This window comes from Callorhinchus milii, unplaced genomic scaffold, assembly GCF_018977255.1.
Source record: "Callorhinchus milii isolate IMCB2004 unplaced genomic scaffold, IMCB_Cmil_1.0 Scaffold22, whole genome shotgun sequence".
Lineage (NCBI taxonomy): Eukaryota > Metazoa > Chordata > Chondrichthyes > Chimaeriformes > Callorhinchidae > Callorhinchus > Callorhinchus milii.
In genome coordinates, this window is record NW_024704763.1 from 5,158,032 (window position 1) to 5,181,184 (window position 23,153).

General features: G+C 42.7%; 1 protein-coding gene across 1 annotated transcript in view; it reads right to left on the reverse strand.

The window, feature by feature from the left end:
• Window positions 1-19,655, reverse strand: part of cspg4 (chondroitin sulfate proteoglycan 4) — a 32,557-nt gene extending 12,902 nt beyond the window's left edge. The window contains exons 1-6 of the mRNA XM_007909981.2: window positions 19,553-19,655; window positions 14,464-14,559; window positions 10,791-10,954; window positions 6,864-10,409; window positions 3,195-3,662; window positions 2,767-2,943 (exon numbers count right to left, since the gene is read on the reverse strand). Of these exons, the coding sequence (XP_007908172.2) occupies window positions 2,767-2,943; window positions 3,195-3,662; window positions 6,864-10,409; window positions 10,791-10,954; window positions 14,464-14,559; window positions 19,553-19,655 (4,554 nt within the window). The remainder of the gene's footprint in view (window positions 1-2,766; window positions 2,944-3,194; window positions 3,663-6,863; window positions 10,410-10,790; window positions 10,955-14,463; window positions 14,560-19,552) is intronic.
• Between the last annotated feature and the right edge of the window lie 3,498 nt (window positions 19,656-23,153).

Sequence of the window (23,153 nt, forward strand, 5' to 3'; positions counted from 1 at the left end):
TTTATACTTAGATATCTTGCCATTATCATTGAGTGATCTTGATAAAGCAGGGGAAAATCATGAGCCTACAGCACTTGGCATCCTTTGTATCATTCATACTTCACATTCATAGGAATACTCTTCAGATTTTATAGGAAGGATGTTAAACGTCAGTCTGATTAAAAATTGAAATTCAACTTAATCATTTATTATTTAAAATCCCTAGCGTGTTGGGTTAAACGAACAGAGATGGTCTGTGGAATTCAACCCGTATTCCACTTATGGCACTGACCATATCTCATTGGTGACTATTACTCCTGAGTTATCACATCAGCCTGGGAATATGTTTTGCACTTATTTCTTGCCATCTATCCTTCCCAACTGTCTCTGTGGTAGTGGTGGAGGGTGGAGAGAAGGAGGTATGGAAGGTCTTTTAGAGGACTCTGGTGGCTCTAGGGCAATATACCTGACAAAGGACAATAGGATTCGAATCAGTTTTCTGCAGCAATTTTAGTCGTCTGGTTCCTAAACCAAGGGTGTCCACAGCTCTCTAGGGTATTGCTACTGATGGGCCAGCCAGATCGGCTTGTTATTAGAACTTGGACCAGTCCCTGGATTCTTCTCGTTCATCTCCTCTTAACCCTGCAAACCAAAACCCTAATCGGTGGGGTGACTTTCACTGGACAACAGCGGGAAACCTGGCAGCGTTTGCAATGGCAATCTGCGTGGGTTTCAGTGGATTAAAGTCCAACGGTACCCGGGGCGGGTCCCGTCCCACACCAGACAAATGTGACTGTCTCAGTCTGTGTAAATACCCTAACAGTGCACTGTGATAAAGACAGTACATTGGCACTGCACAGAAGGCATCATAGCTCAACAATGCTGCACAGTGGCCATTTAACAACACTGCCACCCAGTGGCCATTTAGGACACTGACATGCCAGGGTTATTCACAACACTGCCACCCAGTGGCCATTGGAAGCACACCGTGGCCATTCACACACCATGGTGGCCATTGGAAACACTGACGCACCATTGGCCATTTACAGCACTGCCCACCTAGTGGCCATTTACAACACTGTGACGCAGCAGCCAATCCCCACCCCGCTAAACAGCGGTTATTCACTCCAACACCAGTTTGTTCTCTGCCTCTCGGGGTTTTTTTTGTTCCACACCCAACCCGTCACAAATGGACAGTCAGGAACCGCACCCGAGCTGGTGGTTGGGATCAGGAGGTGTGGAGGGCAGGGAGGGTAGGGGTAGGAGGATGACCAAAGGCACGGTCGAAGAGGAGGGTCTTGAGAGAGGCAGGGGAGGGGGCGAGGCGGAGGGACTGTGGAATGGAGTTCCAGAGGATGGGGGCGGAGAGGCTGAAGGCACCTCTATTATCACCTCACCCCAATGCAGCCCAAACCCTCATCCGTGTCTTTGCCACCTCATTCTCTGAAAACCTCCTTGCCAGCCTCCCAGTTCTATTCTCCATAAGCTCCAAAGTATCCAGAACTCCGCAACTTACATTCTTTACCACATAAGGCTCCACAAGTCCAACATCCCATTAACCCGTCGCCCCCATTAACCCATCAGCCCTAACAGCCTATCACCCCAATGCTCACCAGCTTCCACTGGCTCCGTAATCCCCACCTATTCCCCAACAGATCGACTTGAAGAGAATCTACACCAGTTTCCATACAATGGAGACCTATTCAGCCTAACACAGAGGGGGGACACAAATTGAAGAAAGAAAGGACTATTTTAACAATGAAACACTGGGAATCCCCCAAAGGTTTAATAGAAATTCTTCAAGTATTTGTCTCAATTCTGCGCTGCTCTATGTTCCCACACTGAGCTCAGACCAATGCTCAGTTAAGTAACTAACTACCCTGCTTCAGTCATTTCCTAGCAAGAAATATTTGTACAAATTCCCAAGGTCTGTTACTTTCATGACTAATATTAGCAGCCTGAACAGTCTGGATCTAAACAACGTTCAGTAACCGTCACAGATTGCTGAATATTGATGTAGAAATGATTTTGCTCTTCAGCTCGCTGAGCAAGACACTTTTCTAAAGCAAATTCCATTTACCAGCCCACTGCTCAATCCAGTATTTTATTTAGCGGAGTGTTCTGGGTAATTTCAACAGTATCCTGGGAATTTTGCGCTCTGAAATATACAGAACAATCAGCCTCAATCCATCTTGCCCATAAGACATATTGTTTCCAGTGTCACAGTTATGCTGCTCTTCAGGTCTCCAGAGTGCCTAATGACACTCGGAAAACCTACCCACATTGTTTTTTCGTAGAGGTCTTGTTAATGTCACGGTGAATACAGGAATAGAAGATCACATTAGCAGATAAGCGCAGTAATAAAATGCCTCCACATTACCATAAAAAAGTCCAAATAAATACAACTTGCCCCAAAGTCAGCGAGTTTACCAGCGGAATCTGCCCTTCGCTGCTCATCTTTTATTGAAACATTTAAGGGAAGGAGGATGAGGAGCAAACTGCAGCCCAAATAATAGATTTTTGTAAGGAAAAATATCTTGGGATACAGTATATAGTTTGGGACATGACATGTACGTGCAACTGCCAGGATGGTGGAAGGCGAACTGGATGGACCTTGGTATTCTTTCATCTAGCAATTCTTATGTTCTTATGTTTCATGTTCTTTTCCTTGCTAAGAACATGCTAGCCAGCCAGAACTGACAACCAGAAGGTGCCAGAGCACAGATGTAGCATTCAGTTCTTATCACCTGGAAGTCACAACACTGGTGATTCAAGCAGCTTTCTCACCTCCAATCCGGTATTCACACTGATAACTGGAACTTCATCATTCACAGGAACCACACTCACGGTTACCGTGACTGGTTGGCTGAGCCTGGCAATGGCTGAAGAATTGAGGACAAGAGTGAAGCTGTCGGTCAGGGTTTCGCTGTTGTCATGAGCGTAGAAGACCCTTCCATCTTTAACCTGTACAACAGAGAAACATGAAGGTCTAAGGAAACAACAAAATAAATAACACTAGCAGAACTGACTCGATACATCACCACACACATGCCCAACGTAAGGCTGACCTGTGACAAAGTCTTTCCACATTAATTTAAAGAATGTTTAACAATTCTGCCCAATTTTACATTTCAAGACCAAACGGTCTTCAAGGCTAAGGCTCAGTGGAATTATGGGCTTCAGGTATAGCCATCTTGTGTTCAAAGCCAACCTACCTCTTCCATAGTAAATTGAGATAATCTAACGCCAGGACGCCTTTGGTGTTCGATGATACCCCGTTGAGGAGCTTCCACGATGAAGAAATTCAAATCCAAATTCAGGTTTGTGAGATAACTTGACACGTTTAAGACCTGCTCAGTGATGGCTTCCAGGTCACCTTCTCTGACTGAGATATTCTGTGTCACTGAGAGAACTGCGTCAGGAATGACCTCCACAAATACTGTCAATCCCTCCACTGTCTGATATCCGTTAGTTACATCCAAGATAAACACATCCCCCTGAGGACTGAGCCTGGAATTAAAGTATTGAATTTTGCCCCTGTTTATATCTTTCTGAGAAAATGATTGAATGTGACCCTGTCTGGCCAGTGGCTGGCTATCAGTGACCATAACCAACTGGCCATGGAGTGGAGGAGTTTTTACAGTGTAGATCACGTCTGACGGGGCACTATCATTGTGGGAAACCTGTTGAGGAAAAGAAAAAAAAGACATTTGCATCAATCATGTTGTTAAGGCATCTTGAACCTAGTCTATCAGTATATATCCCCATCTAACAGTATTTATTGTGGCCATTGTCTCCATTAAACCTGGCTCACATGGCTTAATATCTCAGTTTTGTTACTTTTCCACGAGAAGAATGTTGACCAACTATAAATTTGTCCTAGGGTTTGATTTGAGAATATTCTTTAATAGCAAAAAGGAGGCACATGCAGCAATTCTTCAGACAACAAGGTAAGAGACCTGGGACCCATTTAGTATTGACCAAATAGAACAAAGAGAAGCCCTTCATTGCATGTGAACAAGGCATTTAAAGCCCATTTGATCCCATCTATCCAGGGATTTGTTGTACACATTTGTTTTCTATATTGAGGTCATGGTCTTTAATATGGTTTTCTCCTTCATCCAGGAAAACAAACTGATGCATCAGTCAGTCAGGACAGCACTGCTGTGTGGCGTGGGAAAGAGAACGTGCAAAGCACCCCATGGATTTTGTAAGATCCATGTCCGGCCTCTGGGAAATCTGCCGGCGATCATGGAGTGGCTGTGGATTATCTGGACTTAATTTGGGGACATGCAGGAAGTTTGGTCAGGAAAAATAAATATTACCCGCCGGTTGATGATTTGGGCACCCATGGAGTTGAAGCCAGGTATCCTGGTACAACAGTGGGGAAATATGAGGTTAGAAATGCCAACCAAATAAGAACAATTTACCTTAAAATTTAAGATCATGGAAAAAGCTTAAATTCAGTCTTGCTTTTGCACAATCCTCAAGAAGAACTTTTCTGTCTCCGTGCTTAAAGAATTTAGAAAATCTCATTATCGGGACGTTCTGTGCCTGAGGGACAAAGGATGATTCGAGGGATTGGTGGGGGTGGAGGTGGAAATGAGAACTCAGGGGAGATGAAGATGGATTGTGAACTAAACCAGCGGCTTACGAAGGGGAACGGGCTCGTTTTGGACTTTGGGTTTATATTGTGGATACTGTGCGTTTAGTGTCTGCTGATTATTGTATGTCATATCTGGTTGCAAATAAAGATCTCAATCACTTTAGTCTGTGAACCTTTGGCCAGTGTCGACCATTTTAAAGCAAATTTCCGAGTGCGGTGACGAAAGTACAAACGACTGTAGAGCAGGTTAGTGTAATTGGAGTAATTGAGAGCTCTCTCTCTCTCTCTCTTCAGAGACAGAACTCTGCATCCACAGTACACAGAGTTCAGCTTCCTGCTCACAGGACAAAGGCTCTCTTTACAGGAACAGCTGTTAGACCATAGAGCAAAGAGGGCAGAACACAAAACTCCGCCAAATTGCAGCCTTACGCTGAAACAAATCTGATTACAGTAATAAAGCAAGTCAGGTGTAGAAGATTTACTATTTTATTCTTAAAAGCTTCCGCAGTCTTTCCTCCCCTCCTCCATTTTGTTCTTCTCCAAACCTTCGTTCTTTTCCCATTTTCTACCTTTAAATTATTTTTAATATTCTATCATAACATTTCTGTTACTGCCCTGGGTTACGCTTTGCCAAGTCCCACAAACAGCCATAAAATAAATGACCAATTTTATCTGGGGGCGGGAGGGGGGGGGTGTTGTGAGGCTCGACTCAGAGTCAATAGTGCAACCGATTGAGTTGAGCTCCACAACCCCCTCAGAAAACTGAATGCTGCGTTCACCGACAAAATACAGTCACTGCAATTCACAGTAAATGCTGAGAAGCGCTTTGAGATATCTGCCCGGCATGAAAACCGCCATTTCAAATGTAAGGATTACCATTATTATTAATAAATATTCCTCTTTTAAGTCACGGTTTAGACACCACCATTGGACAAAGGAGCTCAGTGCTCGCGAGCGAGAGTCCTGGGTTTGATTCCCGGCAGGGCGAAACTTTAAGACAAGTTTCCTTACTCCACACGCCACTGTTTACCTCGCAATAAGTAGGAACCCGGTTGTTAGTCAATTGGTGGATCACTTTTCCAGGGGTAATAATTCCTTCAAAAAAAATAATAAATTGGTCACTCAATCCACGACTGTTTCTGGGACACTGCTGTCTGCAATTGGCTGCCACGTTTTGCGCACAAAATATACAATTCACTTTACAGTATATCCTGTGAAGCGCTTTGAGACGTCTCGAAGATGTGATACAGCGCTTTATCAAATGCAAAAAATTATTATAGCTTATTATGAAATCTTCAGTTAACTTGAAACTGTTACACACTCAGTGTCAGGTGTGAGATCTCCAGTGTGTAATATTCATTTCATTAGTTTGCACCCTAAGACCTTCTGATCATTCTAAATAGGTGAAACTTAAAACATTTCAGTGATTCAAAATAAATCCGCATATTGGGACTTGCAATAATTGGCTCCAAAACAAACAATGATTCAAAGCAGATGCAGCTAATCAAACAACATGGGATCAACACTTCCATAAACCTCCCAGTAAATAATTCAGTTTCCCCTGTTGTTCATTAGTGAATTCAAATTATTTCATGAACTTTGCACCTTTTGGAGTAAGATGTGTTCTACCCAAAGACCCAAACAAACCTTGAATGCAAATAATCTCTTCAAATACAACAGAGAGTTATACCAAATGTAAGGATTATGATTATTATTACTACATTATGAAGTGAATGACTAATTTTATCTGGGGGATTAGTTGGCCAGACAATCTCTTCTCTTTTTGAATAGTGCTGTGGATCCTTAAAGTCCATCTTAATAGAGAGACAGGAACTCGGTTTAATATCTTATCCAAAGGACAGCACGTCTAACAACGCAACAGCACTGTAAAGAATATCAAAATGACAAGAAGTGTGAAAAGAGAAAGTTAGGGGAAAAAACTGTCGCTCACAAATTACAGTCAACCACTTTACAGTATATCCTGTGAAGCGCTTTGAGATGTCTCAATGACATAAGCGCTATATCAAATGAAAGAATTATTATAAATTCCCAGAGGGTTGTCAGAGTAGGTAATAAACTACCAGAGTGACTGTTGGAGGAAAGCTGATTGGGACATTTAAAGGGAATTAAATAAGCATGATGGGAGGAAGAGAGTTAGAGGGTGCAGGAAAAGATTGAGGAGCTAACATTGAGTCTAATACAAAGGGTTCAATGGCCTCCCTTTGTGTTGTAGCTTTCTATGGTCTACTCTGCAAAATCAGGACATTCACATACTTACTAGCAGTTGTTCTTTCGAAATTGTCGTTGCTTTCCCTTGTTTAACAAAGAGCTTTTTGTTGTGGAGAACGGTTGGCGAGTTGCGATGACTTTCCAAAAAGATCTGAATGCCAAAAGTCCCCATCACTTGCATCTGATTCACTCCAACTAGAAAGTTAAAAGAATCCTTTGACTGTCTATTCCCATTGTGGCGATAGACTACTTGTCCCTGGTTTATATCTTGCTGTGAAAAAGCCAACCCCACTTCACCGTTGACTAGAATTTCTCCATAACCTGGGGGATCTGTTACTTGGTAAATTATTTCCTCTTCGCTCCTGATGTCCATGTTGGACTCCACACTGAGGTGAAGCCCATTGATAGTGGCCTCTTGTCGCTGTAGGACCATCAGCTTGGTGTTTGTGATCAATCTCAAGTAGGGATCTGATGCTTGCACGTCCATCACCGCTGTGGTTTGGTGCACACCATCAGAGACCTGCAGCTGGAACCTCCCCCGGTGGGCTCCATGGTGTTCGAACAGCACACGCTTCTTCTCCATGTCTTCCTGAGTGAAGCGGGAGAGTGTTTGAGCAGTGTCAGCTGCAGAGACAATGTCACCGTTGGAGATGCTCCACTTTGTATAAATCAATTGGGAATCGTCAAAATCGGAATCGGCATCGTGGAAACGCAACTGCTCTGTGGTTAGCAAGCGCTGCCCATTGACGGTGATGTTAAAGATCTTGTCCACCACTTGCATTGGCGGCTGATCATTTTGGGGCTGGATGGAGATTCTCATGATGCCATGGACCTGGTTGGACTCAGAGTCAGCCTCTCCTTCGAACTGTTTCAGAACAACAAAACCAAACTCATCCTCTTCACTTTCAGAGTCATCATGCTTGTACCACAATCTCTCTTGGAGAATATCTTCATTGGTAAAAGTCGTGATGGGTCCTTGTCCACTTGCCTGTGCGATCAGTTTCCCATGTTGAGGTCCGTGAGTAATGTTATACGCAAACGCGATACTAGATTCGCTTTTCACAAAGAGCTCATTCTCAGTGATGGATTGTGTGCCACCTTCCATCACGACCAAACCCTTAATCACCAAAGCAGGTAGCTCTGGGTCAATGGCAATCAAAATTGGATAGGTGTACACTGGGGAATGTCGGCTCTCGAAAAAGACCTGAAACTGGAAGCTATCTTCGGTCTCTTCAGCATTCCTAATCATTGCTATATAAGTGAGGCCAATTTGCTTCAAATCCTCCTGAGTGAATGTGGAGCCTACCACGAGCTCCTCGTTTGCTACCAGGAGCTTCCCATTCACAGGAGATTTTAGAATAACGTAGCGCAACTGGTCAGCGGAAACTGTTTTGTCCTCCACCGCAGCTTCTAATGCATCTTGTGTGATCATCCCCCGTCTTATATTCATTAGCTCATTGGGAGCCATCGTTACCAGTGTTATCTTGGCTCGTTTTATTTTTATCAGAAAGATGTTATTCTCAAGGAGCTTTTGTCCAACTCGGGCAGCAAAGTGAAGTCTCTCAGTCATGTCTATCTCACGGGACTCGGGATCGGTGCTGAAATAGCGGAGGTGTCCTAGCTCTAGATCTTGCTGCTGGAACTGATTCACTGGTTTCCACTCCCCATCCGTGTCCTGTTTCTGAACCTCACCATAGTATAATACGTCGGTGATATTGTACCAAACGTCCACTCTCTGCTCCATTACATTCGTTTCCACAGACAGGTTGCTAATGGTGATAAAGCTAGTGCCTCCTTGTGGCAGGATTAAACCAGTATTGTTGCCCACTTGAAGGTCAGGCTCCAATACTGTTATTCTCAATAGAGAAGCAGCACTCACTCTTTCTCCATCACTGACTTGCATCGTTAATTGAGAATCCTCATTGCCTCTGTGGACATAGCGAATATCTCCTGCTTCAAGATCCTGACATGAAAATTCTCCAATCCTCTGGTCAGGATTCTTCACATTATGAATATAACCCAAACCTGATCCACTAACTACCATAATTCTCAACTCAGCACAGTTGGTATCCACGTCTACAGCCTGGACTACATCAGGACCGAGGGCTTTCCATGTATTTTCAAGGATCATCATAAGATTCCCATTTGGGAAGATTAGTTCTGGTGGGTCGTTGACTGGGGTGATATTGATGGTAAAAATATACCGTTGACCCTGTTTTAAACAATCAGGGATCTCTTGTTTACTGTAAACAGATACGTCAAATGTTAACCAATCGAGTGGCCCTTCAGACCCATCATGGTTGTAAATTATATGACGGTTGATCACATCCAACAAGGTAAATGCTTTCCTGCTTCTTGCACCGGGAAGATTTACTTTCAGGCGGCCATGTATTCCATCCTCAGTCACCTTGAAAAGTACTTGGGAATGTCTTACTCTAATGCTGCTCAAATCAAGAGTGGGATGGACATGTTCAAGCTCTAAAACTGCACCCCCTCCTTCCTTTACAATCAATGGCCTCAGAGATAACAGCCTAGTAAAATTGTTGAAGGCTTCAGGCATGTTCTTGCTCAGCAAACACGGTGCAAATGTAGGGCTGGCTGTCGGAACCTGCACGTGACTTGCAGAGGGCGTTACTGGGTCCTCAAATTGCCCGTTGGCCACACTTTCCTCATCTTCACACTCCGTATAAATGCCCTTTGTGAGTATTGCGTCCGGCAAACTTTTCTTTACTGAGTTCACCTTTAAGTCTTGAATGCATCCAACAAAGGAACCGGACACTGTTTGTTCTCCCAGTATGGTGGAGAGGTCCCGGTTCCTTATTTCAGCTAGAACTTTTTTATCTATTCCTCCAATAAACAAATGCCCTTCGAGATCTAGATAGTTCTCCTCATCTTCACTTAGGAAAGTCTGCTCCGCCCTTTCACCATCTACGATGAGTTCAATCTGGTTTATATGAGCTGACAGTGTAACAGTGTGCCACTTGCCGTCACTAATAAAACGGGCATTTTCGAGGACATAAATTCCACTTCCCTTGTCGAGCATGACGCGTAAATGCCCTTGGGTAATTTCAAGAGCAATAAAATTATTTTGCTGCCCTAAATGGTAGAGCAAAGGGGCTTCCAGGACAACAGTCTTCAACGAACACTGGAATATCCCTTCCTCTTTTGCATTCCAGCTTGGAAAAGAGACATAGGATTTGGGTCCCAGAAAGCTGATAGGGTCATCATTCCCTGCTGTCAATACCTGGCTACATCCAAGTTCTACTTCATGCAGAGTTTTATATCGGGGTTGTGATATGAGTGGCCTTAGGATATCATTGTCATTGAAGACAGCTTTAGAAATGCAACCTCTGAAGGGAGGGGATGCACTTGTTAAGTAGGGGCTTCTCAGCTCTCCAGGTCCTCCCACATACAGGCCATTGTCCACATTCAGTTCACCAGGCACCTTCACAGAAGTTGTGAAGAGTTCATCAACAGTTAAGGTCAGGATCCCGTTGTCGTGCATAAGAAGTACATCATGCCATACAAGGTTGTTAAGCTTCAGGCCAGACAGAGAATGTATTACTGCTTCTTCAGATCCAAGTTTTAATTTCACCTGAAAAACAATATTGACTTTTAATCATGAGGGTTAGCAATAACAATATGGTGCAGTTATTCTCCAGCAGCAAATATTCCTCAGTCTTGAATCTAATTTAATATTAATGTTGGGAAGCTAGAGTAATAATCAGGAGAGCAGAGGAACTCCTGATATTACTCTGCATTCTAATATCACTGGGCACAGTACTTCTTTTCAGTCTACTGTGAGCACTGTGGAAGGCCTGACGGCTCGAATGGCCTTAGTCATGATCTACGTGAAATCTCCTCTATATACTCTCATAGTTAGTCCGGCCTTTCACGTACCTGGTCATTGCTATAACTCATGACTGAAGCCAAGTTCAACATGTACCCTTTCACGTTATTTCACCTGGATCTTTACCTGTAACACTCCAGAGTGCAACTCTGTCAGCAGGTAGTCAGATTGTCCTTCGGCCAAAAAGAGAAATCCATTGCGCCTACTGGTCAGGAACTTTATGGAGAGACTGAATGAAGCAAAAACACCAAGCTCCCTCACCTCCACGTAGCTATCTCCAAAGAAGGACACTGCAATAAAGATGGGCAAAATAATAAGTGCACAAGACAGGAGAACACATCACTAAAATGAAAAATCAATAGAGCATTAAGTGATCCTGAAAGAATGTTTCACTTAAAAATGTAGTATGTAAAGAACAAGTTAGTAACAGCTCTGTGCTGAATACATGGTGGTGGGGGGGGCGGGGGGGGGGGAAATACATAGTGCGTTTCTGCTGGAGGAGGGTTTGCAGAGGGAAAGATTGAATGCGAGTGAGTGAGTGTGTGTAAGAGAGTGAGTGAGTGCGCTTTTGCGCCTGTATTCACTCCAGAATATCTATAATCTAAATTGCTAAAAAAGACCCCTTTCTTCATCATGGAAAAAATCTCAATGATTTGGCTCCAGCCTGTAATTCATCACTTCATGTAGAGCCGCTAAACACTGAGAGAGTACAAGTGCTGTTTTATGACGGCTCAATAAAATGACTCACCATTTCCTCAGTAACTCCACTTTTCCCTGAAATTTTTGTTCCTGACAGAACGTCTGGAAGGTTGTTGGGTTGCAGTGCCATTAAAACACATTCAATATCACAAAGCCTCACTTGAGTAGAGGGAACACTCGCCCCCCCCCCGCTTGTCTCAGTGGCTCCAGGTTTAATAGCCAGTCATTATGTTTCACCAAACACATTTGTGCCTCCAGCTGCAGCACTGAATATCTTCAGAGGACACGCACTCTTTCACCAGCAGTGCACATCAAAGAATGGCCCCCAAACAAGTGTCCTTCTCAAACACAGGGGCTTTCTCAGATACAAAGTTAGCATTTGACCTTTCTGCAGCTCCAGTTGAAAGAAGTACAGCTTCCTTAAATTTTATACCATACTCTGGATCTGACCATTGCACTGCCACTGAGATCAACAAACTAACACCAGTTCCTTCTTATCATCTTCTTTGGCACTGTCTTCTTGCTAGGTACCATTTCCTATTTGGCTCCATCTCACAGTTGCTTACGTCTGTTATGTTGGGATACAGATTCCCTTGACAGATGCAGTTTGTATTTATCCTCTCAACCACCTCCAGGACTTCCCCTGCTCATGTTAATGACCCTGCCCAGGCAAACTGCAGAGTGAAGCCTCCAAGATTCCAACAGAGGTCTGTCAGTACAAGACTCTTTCCTCTGCTCCTCCCCCTCCTGTTGCGAGGCACAATATGAGAATTGTTTCTTGCCTTAAACACTCCATTGAGTATTCTTATTCTCAAGAGAGAAAATGTGAGCTTTCAAATCAAGATCCAGCCAGTATTGAACAATACCCACAAATATACAGTCAATTCACTTTACAGTATATTCTGTGAAGCCCTTTGAGACGTCGCAACGACGTGATAAGGTGCTATATAAAATGCAAGGATTATTATTATTACCCATCACAAGGTTGTCTACCAACAAGATTCGAAAGTGCACACTCAGAGTCAGAGTTGACATCTGAAATTTACATTTCTTTCTTTCACGGTTTCCAATACCAACTGCCTTGTAGATGGCAATGAAGCAGTGTTTATTAGCAAGGAGGAATCTGAATCATTCCAATGTAATTAGGGTAGACAACAATTGAAATGAAATCTGGAGTTTCTCCAAGTAAAATTGGAGCTCAATTGTTCTGTGCAACTGGCCCTATGGGTGGAAGGGAATGTTGTTTGGGTAGAATATAGAGATGGAGTTGAATGGTGAATAAATGGGGGTACATTTAGACTCGATTACTATTGAGGATAAGAAGTCAGGAAATATATTTCGCAAGAGATTAGCACAGCGGAGGATGTCCACTATAGGGTACATTTTACAATGCATACGCTGTGAAAGGAGATGGTTTTGTGAGATAAATGGTCCATTTTGTTTCGCAAACTTTCTTAAGTTCGCCAACATTTGTTTTAAAAGGTGCTTTTCAAATCAAAGACCGGGACCTCTCCATGCGGAAGGCGAATGCTCTGAGTTGAAGATTATCAAAGGCCCTACAATAAAAGTAATTATCTTCAGAGTGTATTTACAGTTTGGATTTTCTGAATGTTTTTGTTCACACTGAGGATCTGTCAAAGCAGAATTCCTGAGCCCAAATTAAAGGACACAAACTGTTAACTTGCACTTCTATTGACTATATGTGTCAGTTTTTCAGAAAGATTACCAGACCACAGTAAAGGTACCACTCCACCGACATATAGTCCCAGTAACTTAAAATGTGTTCCTTATCTTTTACCCTGCAGGCGCTTGTTAAAGGACTATGCTGTGCCATCAAGCCTGCACACAAATTTCCTATATGTATGCAAGAGATGCAAGTGGTTTCGTCCACAAAATACACAGTCAATCCACTTTACAATATATTCTGTGAAGTGCTTTGAGACATCTCAATGACGCGAAAAGGCACCACAGTAAATCAAATGCAAGAGACAGTACCAGAAGGAACAATGGAAACCATTTATTGGCTACTCGACTGGGGAGAAACTTCACCTGGATCTCGATTTACTCTAATAATCCTTGCATTTGATACACCACTTTGTCATGTAATGTATTTTTGAATAAATAAATTTAATAAATAATTAATGTATTAACTTATCAATTCAATAATAAATTGGTCACTTTCAATCCACGACTGTTTGTGGGACACTGCTTTGCGCCATTGGCTGCCGCATTTCGTCCACAAATATACAGTCAGTTCACTTTCCAGCATATTCTGTGAAGCGCTTTGAGACATCTAGAAGATGTGAAAAGCGCTATATCAAATGTAAGAATTATTATTATTACTGCCCTCAGTTCAGTGGAGCAGCTGGAGTCTCTAACCCTGATGATTGCATAGGTTTACACGATACGTCACTGAAATTTACTTTCAAAGTTTAGCTGTGAAAGTGGGATTTGAGGGAACAGATGGATCGTTTTTTCAATCGAAAACAATCTGCCACTTGTAAAAAGTGTGACCCATCATTGCCATTTCTGTTGTGGTATTCTTAGCGTGGCATCAGCTTCCACCTCATCATCGAACTGAAAGGGACAGAATTGTTATTCAGTGGTATTAGTACCAAAGGTGTTGGCGGTGATATTAAAAAATGTTGCATTCTGCTGCAGAGAAACGAAAATGAACTGGCTCCAAAATTAAGGTGCTTTATTTAAGAATTTGTCAAATTCTGGATGCCCTAAAATGCAACATAAACAGAGTACATTTAGACACAGGTAGAATATCTTCCCATGCATATACTAATACCTAAAGCAAAACGATTGCCCCCCAGAGAGAGGCAAGGGTACAAAGATGTGCCCAGAGGAGCTTGCAACAGCAGAATCTTTGTCACACAAATATTATTAACATCAACGTGCATGGGTGGGGGGGAAGAGAGGAGGAGGTGACCTTAGGCACAGTCGAAAAGGAAGTTCTTCAGGCGCGACCTGAAAATGGGCATTAAATTTTCATGAAATTAAATGAAATTCATCACTGAGCACAAGGGAGGGTTCAGTTTCAACACCCTCCTATGTGCCAGACCAGAGGCTATTGATGATGATGATGACACACCAGAAGCTATTGGGACGGTTGGCAACGTAAAGCCACAGTAGGAATTAAATACAAAGCAGTAGGATGCTTCTGAGCGCACCAAGCACACTGTGCTCTCTGTAACAATAAAGACAAACTTTAAGTCGGAGAACACTCCTGTCATTGTCTAGAACGGATGTGTCAAAAGGGGAATTAATTCCTTTACCAAATGGGGTGGAACATTTTCTAATGAACGTTAAGTAAAGCTTCACTACACTAGGTCACAATTGTAAAGTTTTTAAGTTGGAAGCCGGTTCTTTTCTAGAGCTGGGGAAATGTGACTCGCAAATTAAGACTTCATTTAAGAATTTTCTACAATTTTAAACCATCTTATATATGAATACACAATGATCTTACAGGGTAAGGCAGATGGAATTTCAGACTTTAATGACTGTGCTTCATGGAAATACATGCGTCATATTACAGATTGGCATATAACCAGTGCAAATCTGCCACAGATTCTTTATATTTGGCAAAATAAAGAGTTAACAATAATTTATTAAAGGACAAATTCTTAAAGGATAAAACTCCCCTAAAACACATTTCTGGAAACATAATAATTAAACTAAATCTGTATTTTGAGTGAAAGATAACAGTTAAAAAAGATTGATTGGAAGTTTTTTTTAAGGACTAGAAATTCCTTGTGAAAATAGCTTGTCTGATTTATTTGTGTTAGTAGAGTTTGTTGATGAAAGTAGTCAGTATCTGAGCAAATGGAAAGTTCACTTCAAATGTAATCAAAGTGGGTTTGGCAAAGTGTCTATGACTCTACTGCTGTAATCTTCTAGGGATTTTGATTTGGAAAATAGGCACTAGGTTTCTGACCTGATCCATATTCCCAGAAACACTGGGGTATAATTTGCATTACAGCTTAAATTATTGCCAGCATAATTTTGTGACATAAACAACGTTCTTAGTTTTACACAAAATCTCCTGTAATACACCAACTAGCTACAAGGTGAAATTGCTCTGCACAAACCTCCCCCCCACCCAAGTGTATTGATTTTAGCCAATAGATCATAACCTGGGCCAATAGAAAAATGCAGAAATATTTGCCCAAAATTGAGGTGGTATTGCAATTGGTGCTATTGAGGTACATTTTACTGCCAACCTACATCCTGTCACTTAATTGATAAAAACTAAATATGAGGAAGTAACACACATTAGATTGTTGCAATTTTTTAAATTAATTTATTCTTTAAGAGGGGGGTACACCAGCGCAGGTCCGAAGAGCCTGGAGATCTACGAAAAAAAACACTCAGGACCAGGGAGACACTGCACGCAGACAGAGACCCAGAGAGAGAGACACACACACACACACAGACGCAGAGAGAGACACGCGCACGCACACAGACACAGAGAGAGACACACGCACGCACACAGACAGAGAGAGGCACAGACGCACACAGACAGAGAGAGGCACAGACACATACAGACAGAGAGAGGCACAGACACACACAGACAGAGAGAGGCACAGACACACACAGACAGAGAAACACACATTCTCAGATCGAGAGACACACACACACACACACTCAGACACAAAGACACACACGAGAAAGAGACACACACATACACATTCACACAGAGACGTTCACAAACACACACGTATATAGAAGAGACACACATACATAGAGAGAAACGCACTCACACAGAGACGCTCACAAACAGACACATACAGAGGAGAGACACACACTCATAAATACAGAGAGAAAGACACACATGCACTCACAAACACAGGAGATACGCACGCACACACAGACACACGCACACAGACACACTCACAAACACATAGGGACACACACACATACCAACAACAAATTACATTTGTATAGCACCTTTCACGTCAGGACGTCCCAAGGCGCTGGACAGATAGGAATCCGTACCCGAGCTGGTGGCTGGGATCAGGAGGGGTAAAGGGCGGGGAGGGGAGGTGTAGGTAGGTGACTGAAGGCACGGTCATAGAGGAGGGTCAGGTGTTGGAAGGAGGCAAGGGGTGAGGCAGAGGGACTGTGGGATGGAGTTTCAGAGGGAGGGGACAGAGAGAGACTGAAGGCCTGCCAATGGTGGAGTGGGCAAGGTGGGGAATGTGAAGCACACACACACACACAGACAGCGGGGCCTCCGAGTGAAGCCCATTTCCTGATTGTCTGCACTGCGCAAGCACGTCCAGAGCCGCTCCAGCGCTGACCACTTTTTGGGGGCAGTTGTTAGTACTGGCTTCTGGTCTCTCGCAGGTCCTTTGTGCTGCTTTGAGCCACCACCCCCCCGCCCCACCCCTGTATTTATCTAACTCGGAAAGGAATTAGGTAAATAAATGGTTCGGGGAAACAACAACATTTAAAAAGGGAAGGAGGACTAGGGCTGATAGCATGGGTGGGAGACACTAATGTCAGTACAGACACAGTGGGCCAAATGGCATCCTTGTCAACTTTCTTTTTTGATGAGCTAATAATCTTTTCTTGTGAGACCAAGAGACACTGACCTCAGTTAAGACGAATATGTCAAAACCCATGAGAATAATTCACTCATTTTGTCAAACCGCACACTGTCACCACAATTCAACCCTGTAGAAGCCTCCTCATAAGTGTGGGTCATTTTCATCAGGCAGGTTATTTACAGCCACTCCTGGAAAAGTTAGACTAATTAACAACAGATGTAAGGCAAATGTGCATCATGCCAACCTGCTTTACAGTAACACAGAGACTGAAGTCATTGAGTGAGGGTGGAGGGCTTTGCTGACACAGATGGTTATAATAAGGAACAGGCAGCAACTTACGTAGAACGTAACATTAATCTGAAAGGTGGAGGGCCTCTTAACCTCTACCCAACCACTTTGTGTTTGCAGATTCACATGTACGGCATCGGTGCACTAATTCTGGTCAATACTCCCACAGACGGGTGTCACAGTGGCACAGAGTGCAATCAAATAGACAGACAGTCAGTGCATAAAGGCTGATCACACAGACAGAGTTATGCACATGTATCAAACTTTGGCTTTTACTTCTTGATCTTGAAGTTGAGTTAAATTAAATAACCGTGTCATAGCTCAGCTGTATCTCTCCAGCTCTCTTCCTGGCATTTCTTCATACAGATGGTTGGTGAAAATGTGCGACACACATGCATGGATAGGTGTGGGACGCACACGTGGGATGCCACAAAAGACCGCAGACTCAGAATCAACTGAGATGTTTTAAAAAAAAACAGTAGATGCGTGGGAAGTAAGGGTATTTGGGCTATCGCGAAAAGGGAAATGGCACTAAAAGATATGCCACAGTGCAATAAACTAGCAGAATTAGGCTTGTGAGATCAATGTACTTACTCTGTTCTGTTCCAAATCAATATCATTACAAGCACTGGCCTCAAGTGAAAAGCCAGCAGACACTCTTTGCCTTGACAGGATTGTGCGTGGATTCCACAATTAGACTGCAGTACAAACTGCAGTGCCGCAGCACAGAGAAGTAACATTGAGGGTTAGTCTTGTTCCGTTCAGTAACAAAGGGAACGTGTTGATGTTAGGCTTAGGGTATGATGCCTCATTCTAACTAAATTTACTAAAACGTTGCCTAACAATTAAATATTATATTTGTAATTTAGCCTAACTTTTTTTAACTTTAAATTAATTATTTGTTCCTAAGTACATGGGGATAAATTCACTAAAATACGGTAAAGTGTGAAATCATTGAATTATACAGCACAGAAGGAGACTATTCGGCCCATCGTGTCTGTGCCGGCTTTTTGAAAAGAGCTACCCAAATCAATCCCACTCCCCCGAATAACCCAGAATAGAGACAAATTGACTCCTTTCAGCAAAGCAGGCACAATAAATAATACATTGATTTTAAAGATTTGAACCAATTAGAAGTTAGGCTGCACAGGTTTAACCTCTTGAGCCACCACGGAATCTCAACATCACTTTCACATACACACCCACACACTGATTAAGTTTTACAATCAGATTCAATCTTACAACTACACTCCCACACAAAAGCATTACAGACATAGTAATTCAATAGAATTACATGCTCAAATTCAGTGCCAGATTGACTGACTGGTTTTGTTCTGGCTATTTGGGATCCAGCTGGTTTTCCTGACCTCGGATACACAATTTGTCCCAATACCAGGTGCTTACTGAAAGGCAATGGTGCACAAATTCTAATCCGTACTCCCAAGGACATATTATATATAAGACCTTCCTCTTCAAATACACCTTCAGTCACCCTCCTACCACTACCCTCCCTGACCTCCACCCCACCTGATCCCAATCCCCTGCTTGGATCCAAATCCCTGATTGTTCAGCGCATTGGGACCTCCTCCCGACATGAAAGGCGCTGTGTCTATGTCATTTGTTGTTTTTGTCACACTGTATAGCGTGTAATGGCACAGTCAGGCGGTCAGTGTATAGAGTGTAATGACATAGGCAAGCATTCATAGTGTATGGGGTATTATCACAGAGACTGGCAGGCCCAGTGTATGGGGTATTATCACAGAGACAGGCAGTCCCAGTGTATGGGGTATGATCAGAGACAGGCAGGCAGTGTATAGAGTGCAATTGCACAGACAGGCGGTCCCAGTTTATGGAGTGTAATGTGAGTTCTCTTGGAGCTGTATGGCTGGAAAGTTTATTCATTTTTCCCATGTATTTTTAGCTGAAGACAGTGCACTGTGGAGGATATTGAGAGGGCGGTTGGTGACACAGACTAAAATAAATTTGGCTTTCAGTGCAAGTTGGGAAGTAACGATGAACAAATAATTACATTTCCATGAGTTAAACAAACTGGATTTGGGGTTAAGTTATGTACCTAAAATTGATATACGTCAACAGATCACGTTTATAAAATGAAAGCTCCAGGAAAACGTGGACTGGGGTCAGCATTCATGAAATATTAGGTTAATAAAGACTGAATTAATGCACTCACTCACATTCATCATCAATCGCATTCATATTAAAAAGCTGAGGGCTAAAATTCCACTAAATTCCAGATCATAAGCAGTGACAGAAGCCATAGAGATCCTATTGTACGTGTCCCTATGCATAGAGGAAGGGGAGATACTGGAATGAAGAGCTCACTTGAGCATTGGTCACTAGGCTCTGCCCAGGTTTGCTGCTGGCGTAGAGGCCCTCCCATCACCTGACTTGCTTGGGTGGTCGTGAAGAAGTGGTTCAGGTCCATATTGTCCTTTGACAATTTGGGTCCTAGAAGAGTTGGGGGAGGGGGTGGGGAGGAAATTCGGTTTTGTCTGTGGGCACAACCCTTATTCCCTGAGTGGAACATTTTGGTGGAATTCGGTTAATGGGGGTGAGCAGGCCTAACCTCTGATCACCAAAAAAAATACACCCTCTGCTCTCTAGTTATGGGAAGGGATTGTGGTATTCACACAACGTGGGCACATTGAGAACGTCAGTCCTCGCAGGATAAAATAAGGATTTCATTTGATGCACAGTTTGACGTTGTGAAGATTGACCTTTTCCAATCTTGCCGCAAACAACGAACAATGTAAATATACCATTGGCTTAAATGCAATTTTTTCTATGTCAATAGCCCTCACCTTACATGCTGCTGCACAGAAAGCTTTTACAGCCATACTTTCAATGTCTTGTTTCAGGCACAATGCGTGCACTAATCTCGCAGAACACTGCTTCCACCAACAAGACCAACTTGCATTTATATATTGCCCCTCATGCAGCCCCAACCAGCCCTGGCTGCACCTCATCAGTGTAACACTCTGGGCAACGCTAAACATAACAATCCATGGTTTTACCACAAAACATTTATAGCCTTGCATTATGTTACCAGGATGTCAAACTCCTGAATTTATAGGATAACACAGCAAAACTGCAGTTTGTTACTAACACAACGAGTGGAAATTTCGCCATCGATCATCTCCACCGCCCAATGTGGTAGGGCATAGAACAAGCTGCAGAAGGCATTTTTTAATAATATATACAAATGTAACACTGCTTGCCTTTGTTTATCATTTCTATCACTTTGCTGGCCAGAGGTGTCTTGGCAGACAATCAGAAACAGACAGTTCCCAAGACTGAACTTGGTACGGTACTGTGCAGTGTGATTTTACCAGCAGAGTTGCATTTGTTTCGAAATTTAGAGCCTCTATTCCTAGACCCTTAAGCACTGTGATGGGTTGCCGTATCCGTAACAACTTGCATTTATATAGCTCCCTTCACGTGGGGTAGCATCCCAGAGCGTTGTACTGTCCTATACATTATAAGAGTATAGGGCAGTTTAGTGTCTTACTGTTTTGTGTAGTTTCAATGTGAAAAGGTGCAGATACACTTACCACATCTGCACCTTTTCACAATGAAACTACACAAAAGAAGAACTGCTACATTTTACTGGAGAAGTTTGTTGCCGATCTTCAGGGACCATTAGAAGTGGGGTCAGGATAAAAGTTAACCCCTGACATTTGGTCCATTCTGCACAAAACCCACCCTGTAAGAAGTTCCTGTGATCGTCGATCCTTTCACACGGGTTACTTTATCCATTATCTTTTGAATCCCGGGAAACTTGTGAACTGATTCTATTTCGAGGCCCTTGTTTCCTTTGCGTGAGATAAAAGAAGCCATTTCAAGAGTGTACAAACCCAACTTGTGTTCAGAACTGAAAGAATCTGGTCCTCACTAACACTGAACACTGGAGACTTTCATCTCATCAGTTCAAATTGGATTAAATACAGGTCCGACAAATGAAAGGACAGTGTCGCAATGAACTATGCCACTCAAGTGTAGATTTATTGATCCAATATGTGTTGGATAGTAAAATAAAATGTGCCAGTATCAATTTGATACCTGTACTTTCATCCATACTGAAATTAGCTGTACTCTGCAATTAAAAACTAATTATATTCTGGCTCTCATTCTGCAGGGGCTACACAGGGTTAAAGTGAAAGGCAGTGAGAGGACTGTAGGGCAGTCATCTGGAACAGAGCACAAGTGCTGGGCTCAGTCCATGGAAAGAGGCAAACCCTCCATATAAAACCACAAAATGCTTCAAAGTACATCAGTCACCACAGAGCAAATGAAACCAACCGTCTTCTTCTGGAGGCAATAACCAGAAGCAACTTCCTATGACTGATTCAACCCATTTGATGAAGAATGTTTCAAACCTCAGCCCCACCCAGTCAACGACTGAATAGTCACTTTTTACAGTACCAACAGCCTTCAGATTATTCTGTCGAACTCAGTTTTCACATTTCAATGGCTGATTGACTAAGAAGGTTACAATCTTGAAAAAATAAATATTCAGAAATACTCTATTGAAATTTGATCTGATTGGGGTAAAAAAAATCACCAGTATGTGCCACATCTTACATATATGGGAAGGGAGTGATGGAAAAAGAAGATGCATGTATCTGGGTCAGTTGAGGGTGTGTATGTCCAACCACAAGTGGTCTGGTATAATGGAAATTGGTCTACATCTCTGGCTACACACATCCAAATTACTGAAGACATTTGGCCTATCATGCCTCTTCCTGCCACAGACCATTTTAAATAACGTTCCATCTTGGACTCTACCCAAACCATTTCATCCCTGTGAAGAAAAGTTCTGCAAAGCTTCTCCCTGTCCCCAGGGTAAATCAAGCAAAACGCCTGAATGCCTGGTCAGACTAACCTGCCGTCCATGTAATATTTATATTGACATGAAATTTCTATGGTCCCAGGAGCTTCGAGAACAATTTGCTCTGTTCAGTGCTGTAAATTAAAATTCCTATTAAAGCTGAACCATGTTAAATTCAAGCTCTATATTTACGTAGACTAAAAATGGGCATCCTCCAAATCCAAGTTTGTGTTTAACAATTGGTCCTTTTTAACCTGCCCGTGCGTCCATTCAACTTATTAGCCAGGACACAAGACAAAGCCTTACTGCTTCAAGCTGAGAGGGGAATTGAAAACTTACTCAGAATTTTAAGTACCGACCCCACACTAATAGAGTTGGAATTTTTAAGTGCACTGCAGAAGCAAGAGGCTCAGAATATAATCTCCTAGACTTTGTGCCAGAATCCTTCCGCCTCCCTCTCAGGGTATGGCCCCCACCTACGTTAACACTGGGACCGACTCAGGAACAATGTTCCCACCACAAAGAGATGAGAAGGAGGAAAGCTTAGAGTTATCATTACCGTCCTCGTGGGTCCTGACTGAGACTAAGAATGGAGTGGGAGGAAGAAGGGAAGTGGAGGCACACTGTTCTTATTGCTAGTAAAACTAACACAGCTGGATTTGCAATGTTTACTAGTAAACCCTTGGGTCTAACAAGCTGGGGTGTAAAGGGCAGAGTCCAAGAAAGAGAACTGACCAAAAGTGACTTCTGGGTCTCCATCCCACTTCTCAGCAAGACATAAGAATACTTTTTTTAAAAATAGCTTTCGATAGAAGAAATAATAGTTCTGACTGTAGATGCATATTGTCTACTTGAGCATTTAATTCATATAATAAGAGGATGGTTTCTCGCCAAATCCTTTTTGAAAAGATTCATCTCGTCTGGATAAAATCCCACTGGATTGATCCTCTGAATCCATCAGAACTAGGAAAGGCTGGATCTGACCCATTGGAAATTCGCCTTCATTCAGACAAGTGCTCTGTCCAGGTATTTATAGAAAATGAGTCAATGTTCTTCAATTTTAAAAACAAATGAGCAAGAACAAATGGCATATTC